Below are 7,372 nucleotides of genomic sequence, written 5' to 3' on the forward strand. Positions count from 1 at the left end.
CTCTAACTCAGGGGTCTTCAACGTTTTCAGGCCAAGGACCCCCAAACAGATAGAGAGATGGAGCAGGGACCCCCGACTATATATATCGTATAAAATTGTGTTTTAAACTGGGCCTAGTGCCGTGTATAAACATACCTCTTTATTGTGCATTCAATACTAAGCTATTCTAATAATACACAGGTTCATATATCCATGTTTTTATTATAAACATGTGCAAGGTACAGTGAGTAGGGAGGCCGTGCCACTGCCATTTATAAACACACCTTGTCAGCTGATACCAATGCTAATATCAACATTGTCTGTCAATTGCATGATAATCATGCATACAAGCTATTCAAGCTGGTGTTTTCATTTTAAACATAAATGTGGAAACGAAAAATGAGTGATGGCCTATTAGTGCCACTGCCATGCATAAAGATACCTGTTATCTTTCATACAATACTATTAAATATTAAAATAATGGACACATTCATGTTTGGAGAATTTTTTATTTTTTTTTTATTGTCTAATCAACCAAACATTTCTGCTCTTACTTATGTACAATGTATCCTTGTAGCAGTTTTATTCTTGAAGTCACTGAGAGTTTAGAAAGACTTTTTAATTGTGCAAGTTTAGCAAAAATACAATTTTGCCTTTGTGTCTTTACATTATTGCAATATTAATGCAATGACATTTCAGTCATTTGATTTATTTAGTTAAATGAAGAAAAGTAGAAAGCTATTAAAGAGGATCATTACTGTTTGGCACGCATCACAAAATGTAAAATCATATACTGCCTATTTGTGTAAGAACATAAATGCATGATTCAACAGAATAAATGACCAATCCACAAAAACAGTCAGAAAATAAAAAGGCTTGTATCGACAATAGAGCAGTTGAAAAGCACAAGCCGGATCCATTCCTCTGTGAGAGCAGGAGCAGCTCATCTGTGAATGAAACATGACTTAGTCCAGAGCACTGACATCACAGTGGAACGTCATCCATGTCTGTTATGTCAGCCTCAACTTGAATTAGCATAAACATCTTTTAAACCTGGACCGTCATGTTCCATAGGACTGAGACGTGTGGCCCACACAGTGAAGCCTGGGCTGAGGTTTTAAATACACACATGTTCCAGCACTATGTGCACGTTCAGTAGTGACGACGGTAAAACACGTGTGTGTCACTATGGCTGAGAGGAATTATACCGTGTTCATCTTCCTCTCTTCTCTCTCAAAGGCACTATTGTCCTCCTCACACACCGATCCATTCTGTGTGCCTTGCTGTTTCCTCTGCACACCAACTCACTCAGATGCAACGGATAGGCCAAACAAACCCTCCGGTATGCCCCAGTGCACCCAGCAACATAGTTAATATTTGATACAGTGTGCATTCCTCCCCCTCCACGTCTTCCCAGAGAGGCACACTCACACTGCAGTGCAGGAGCAGCCGTCCATCATTCATTCATGAAGTGGGTTTGAGCAACACACGGCTCTAAACTAGTGTTCTGTGATGAGGAGACAGCTTCTTCATCTGACAATCAGCGCTCATTCAGCCTGGCAGGAACACTGCTGCCTTTCTACTACCAGTCTAAAAAGGCACTCTATATCACACAAATGTGGGCTATTACCCATGGTGCACTTCACCATTCACAGTGCTACACCTGTGCCATAAAGAGATACATTGGCATTTTAAAGAGAGTTCCATTATTCACCTTTTCTGCTCAAATATGAGAACATTGAAGCCCAATCCTCCATATGTGATGACCTGAATATTACGAGTGTGTCTCTGCTCACTAATCATCAACGTGGCTCTCACAACACACCACATCGTACTCTGAGCAGTGGCTGCATTAGACTTTCTCCACAGACAGGGTTGTAAAAAAGCACTCATAATCTAATATTACCCCTCATTTTCATGTTTCAATGATAATAAGACATTTATTGTAATGCAATAGCCTTGTTGTCACAATGTCCTGCTCGCTGTGCGTTCAGTGTTCACACTCGGCCCGGCTCTGGCACACACATGGACCGGATGTTCTACATTCAGAGCTCCTATTGGGGTTTCAGATGAAGCTTTCAATGCGTGTTAGTACAGCTGCCAGCCGTCCTTTGTGTGTGAGCAGCTTCTGACCGCAGTGAAAATATATATTTTTGAAAGGTTAAGCGCCAACAAATATGGATTGAGGCAGAATATTTTATAAAAACATGACACGATCACATCTATCTCTTTTCAATAGATTTGGGGTTTTGGACTGAGACAGCAGCACACACACATGTACTGTATGTGTGTGTGTTTTTAATAAGTAATATACAGGACAAGTCTACATCATGCATTTATAAGGCATGGAGAGAAAAGATGAGCAGAGACTCGACACTTTTCATGTCAGCGCACACAGAGCAGATGATGCTTTTTGATTTGTTTCGGACACACGGCTTCTCATGGCCGCTTGTATTCAGCCGCCTCACTGGAGACTCACCAGAATCCTGCAGCAGGTGCTGCTGCTGCACCGTTCTGGTACCAGTAGTGGTCTCAGACTAAATGACCGTCATTGTTAAAAGAATTCAGTCCATGAAAACATTGAGTTAACGCAGCCTCTGTTCATAGAAGAAGAACTTCTGGGCTGAGGATGATGTTGCGATTATACAAAATAAAAAGGAACTTTGGGTCCAGAGTGTCCAAATAAACTAGAATCTGAATGTTTTGCCTCGACAGCAGCGCTGGTATTGTTATCAGCGCGTCAGTCATCATGCAGGAACTACCACGGAGACAGGGTTGTGTCTGTCCGTCTGTCGACACATGTGCTCACCACTGGAGCGTACCAATACAATTCTTTTTTGGGATATCTTACTTTGAGGACAAACATGTTTTTCCATAAAACTCTTTAACTTAACAAATGTTAAATGTTGCCTAAAAAACAAGCCGCTGTACAAGAACTTTGAACTGGATTCAAGTTAAAACAGAAACAATACCGTCAGTCAGCCTTGCCATGTTAGCTTATTGCTGCCATATTGATATTGGCTTACTGTATGTCCTATAAGAGACAAGACATGTGACTCAGCAAAGACATGTGGAACCTATGTGTGTCCATTACATAGCACTAAAGCCACAGCTGTCTATAGCGTAAGAGGACCATCTCTGCATCCCTTTAGAAGCATCTTCTTTGGTGCAGGGTCTTAAAGGCACACAGCTACAGTGGATCACAAGCCTGGTTTGAACTCAGGCACATCTTCAGACAGCCAACAGCTAAAACGCCCTGAGGTGAAATGCATTAATGAGCCTGTGGAGGAACAATCAGTGCTCTCTGACAAGGTTGTTCTATTCCCTCTCTCTCGTCTGTCAACCGCCTCCGGACAATTAACATTCATATTCCAAAGGTAATACACAGAAAAACACATGCAGACATATATTCAAAGTAGTTTCTTTAGTATTTAAAAATTCTACTTATTTTCTTCACCTTCCGATTCCTCTTCCCGTCTCAATCTCTGTCTCTCTCTCTCTCACACACACACACACACACACACACGCACACACGCAGCTGAATAAACAAAGTACTTTGGATAAAATGGCAATATTTTAATATAGCCTCCACAGCGCTGTGCGTGTGTACAGAATAGGTGAAGCTTCCGAGCTTCATTCACAACGTTGACATCTGTATTCCGTTGCTTTATATCATTTGGAGGTAACTTTTGTGTAAAAAAGTTATTGTGAGAAATCAACTAAAAGCGGGTCAGATGTGACATAAACACCACTCGTCAGCTCGCTGTGGGTTGACCTCTAATTTACAGAAACTCAAGAGCGTTGTAAAGTCCAAAAATGTATTGAGTCAAAATAAATGTAATCATTTCCAAAATTCACATGTTTTTATCTAACAAAATGTTTTCATTGCGGTTTGCGCCACACAAAGGGGGCCGGCCCAGACCACTTATATTCACTACAATCCCATCAATCCATTCATTCAAATGGAGAACTTTTAAAAACGTTTTAGGGAAATGACATCATTAAATACGATGACAGACATTCACATGAATGCATTATGGGTGATGTTTAACTGGAGAGGTGCAACACTACTTGTATTTGACTTGAAGCGTTTGGTGCAGGACGTTCAGTTCAACATGCGTCATCTGCTCGGTACGTCCTGAGACCCAAACAGTTTAGGTCTACTAGTCGCACACCTGCAAACACAAGTTCTGGACCCGAGTGTTACCCAGACAGTTTGGGCAATTGCTGTCAGCGTCTGCTGAGTCGTGGCATGCTAGTTGGTTTGGCCTGTTAGCCGGGTTGAAAAAGCCACGAATTGCGTGAAACTTTATGCCAACAGTTAAACTGAAGTCGGGTCCATCTGTGGATTCACTTCAAACATTTAATTTACGACGACATCACCAGAATGTGTCGAAACCCAAACGGACTGGACGGGGATTGAGGCAGCCTCCCACTGCAGATCAGGCCCGAGCCACAGTCACTAACGCTAGAGCATCACTGTGCATGGGCGTAGGCTGTACAGGGTTAGAACACATGCCTGGAGGACTTGAGTGAGTTTTGTGCATTCCCTAATAACTTGTGGTATTACTACTAGAGATACCACTATATAGATATATCATCGGATTTTTGACGGATATGGCTTTCCAGTATTATAATTAGCAGATAAAGTAATAAGAAATGACCTGATACTTACAGTACAATAGAACACTTTCTGAACTGAATCAAAACTTTTCTATTAACACATTTTATACAAAATATTTTTTGTGATTTAGATGAATAAGCCAAAGTTTTAAAATGCACAAACCAGAGAAATCACAAGCGACAATTAGCATATCGATTGAGCTGCTGATTAGTTCTCCAGTTAATCAAGTTTCTTGTCTGGTCCGACCAACAGTCCAAGACTTTCTAATTCAGAAAAGCTGCAAAACCTCAGAAATGACAAGCATAAATCAGAGAATGTTTGGCATTTTGAATGATGAATTACTTGAGTAATTAATCGATTATTGGAAAAGTTGTGGATTGACTTTCTTTTGATTGACAAATCAATGAAAAGAGAAATCATTCAGTACTATTTTTCTGTAGATTGTGTGGTACTGAGATCCTCCTTGTCCTCTGAACACGCAGCCCTCATCAGGTCCTTTCACTTGTCAGGTTTCACGTGCTCTTACACCAATTGGATCTGGGTGAAGGCCAGCTGGAGATAATCCTGCAGTGACACAGCGTTCCCACATCCCCGGGTATCTGGTCTGAGGTCAACGCACCTGACCGCACCGCCATGCCATGGGAAACAGTAAGGCTGATCGCAGATCAGCAGGCTAACTTTGTCCTCCTCTGGCTACAGCAGCAACAGCAGCAGCATTAAGCATGACTTCATTCTAACTGGGTTTCATCAGCGCAGAGAGGAGCTGCACGTAGCTCTCACGGCACGCTTCCCTCAAACATCTGAGCGGATCGTTACATTGCAACAAACACAACATGAGTATAAGAGTAAAAGCAGCAGGCTGGCCCTGGCCTGGAGGCTTCCGTGCTGCTTCCATACGGTAATGTACTCTCATCTAGAATGTCCAACACACCGCCTTCACTTCTAACAAGAGACAGAGGGATCATTGGGTTCTGCCCTTCTTTTATCTGACAGGGTTATTTCCTCATCTGTACATTGTTCATTCCAACAACACCTCATCGCCTCACTCTGTATGCAGCCACGGTGCCATTAACCAGACAATTCTTTATTTATATTCCCTTTTCATTTACATTGCCAATGAGATGGCAGCGAGCGTGAGGGAGAGCATGCATGACATGTTTTCATATGGAGGTCTCAGTGGCTCACAGAGGAATCACTGTGGCACTCTTTGCTGGTCTGGACAGCTCCTTTCTTTTCTTTTACAGATAGAGAAGAAGAAGCTGCGGAATCTGAATAACAACAACGTTAAGGCACAACCACAGTGACATGCTACAGTAGGCTACATTGTGTACAATGACTTCATTCAACTGTAATGTATTAAGAAATTGACATGGCAGTTGACTCAGGACATATTAAAATGATGAAGTACATTATGTAAATAGGGTTTCATTATCAGGCTCATTGGAAGGTTTCAGTATATTTGCTCAGTATAATGTCTAATCTGGAGGTGAGTCATTCAATTAAGATGTGCTCAGAGTGAACACATTGCTGTTCGCTGTACAAACCTGTTCTACTAAATGCATAGAAGCGAAATCAACCTCAGCAACTCAGCACTGGGAGAACATCACGCCAGACTCTATTCAAACATTTAACAATAATGACTTCCTTTGTTTCTCCTGAAACGTACACCCCGCGCAGAGCTTCACACGGGACCTATCACATATTGACATCCAATTCTAGTAAATCGGCAAAGGTGTAAACAACCAAGGACCACGAAATTCTGCTCAAACCGAACTTTTATCAGCGGCTCCCGCAGTGATCAACAAGGACTCGGGCTCTGGAAGTTCACACAGTATTCACTGACGCGTTACTTGGTGTCTGGTTGCTCGATGCCGGACTGCACACTGGTTTTAAAAAGATCGTAAAATACTTAAGGTCCGTCAGGCCAATATCATTTAACGTTATTGTATTGTCAGATTTGTAAATAACTTACGGTTTAGCATTTCGCTCTGTCTAAGAAAGCGGTAACGTTACACACCGGGAGAAGAAACCCTTTCCGAGCAATAATGGATCAACAGGCGAGGAACAGAGACTCACAGAGACAGTGAGGTGTTCCACAACAACAGATGTTGAAATGTCACCGATGTAGCACACAACATGAAGGGCAATGCTGGAGGGCACCGATATGCAAAGTAACCTTTTGTATCACAGAGAGAGGAAAGCAAACGGTGAAATGAGCGCATAGGGCTAGCTTAACCAAGACAAGCAGAAGCAACACACGATGCCATATGCGAATAAATGTGCATCATAACACAACAACCACGTCGTTTAGACACGTAAGTTAGCTACAAAGCCGTGAATTGTGGCAATGTAGTGAGCGGCGGTTCAGTGGGGGAAGGGGGATGGATGCTGGAGAACAGGCTTCTTCAGCGGCCCTCTTCAGCAACAGTGTAAAGAAAAGCCAGCTCTCTACCTCTATTCTACACAACAGCAGCGAACATTCCGCTTCGTCCCCACCGACAGACCGGGTACCGACTTACCGGACGGGTTGACCGCGGCGGGAGTTGCCATGTTTCCTCAATGGAGAAAAATAACAAAACGGCAGCGATGGAGATGACGCACAATACGGCTAGAGTCCCCGTGAGAGAGCGTCTAAACTCCGCGGAATTGGCACGCGAGGCTCGGCCCAACCGCCTCACATCCGTCGACGCGGAGGAAAAGTAGTCTGGGTTCAGACGCCTAGAAAGCCGTTTTCTGTGCTCGTTCATTAGTGGTGGGGGGGGGGGAGCC

At 42.9% G+C, this 7,372-nt stretch overlaps 1 protein-coding gene across 1 annotated transcript in view; it reads right to left on the bottom strand.

Moving 5' to 3' along the window:
* arnt2 (aryl-hydrocarbon receptor nuclear translocator 2) overlaps positions 1 to 7,350 on the bottom strand; it is a 51,603-nt gene extending 44,253 nt beyond the window's left edge. The window contains 1 exon segment of the mRNA XM_031877536.1: positions 7,123 to 7,350. Coding sequence (XP_031733396.1) covers positions 7,123 to 7,153 — 31 coding nt within the window. The 5' untranslated portion in view covers positions 7,154 to 7,350.
* Positions 7,351 to 7,372: the final 22 nt, after the last annotated feature.

The sequence above is a fragment of the Anarrhichthys ocellatus genome, unplaced genomic scaffold (genome assembly GCF_004355925.1).
Source record: "Anarrhichthys ocellatus isolate YVR2014 unplaced genomic scaffold, GSC_Weel_1.0 scaffold139, whole genome shotgun sequence".
NCBI classification, from domain to species: Eukaryota; Metazoa; Chordata; class Actinopteri; order Perciformes; family Anarhichadidae; genus Anarrhichthys; species Anarrhichthys ocellatus.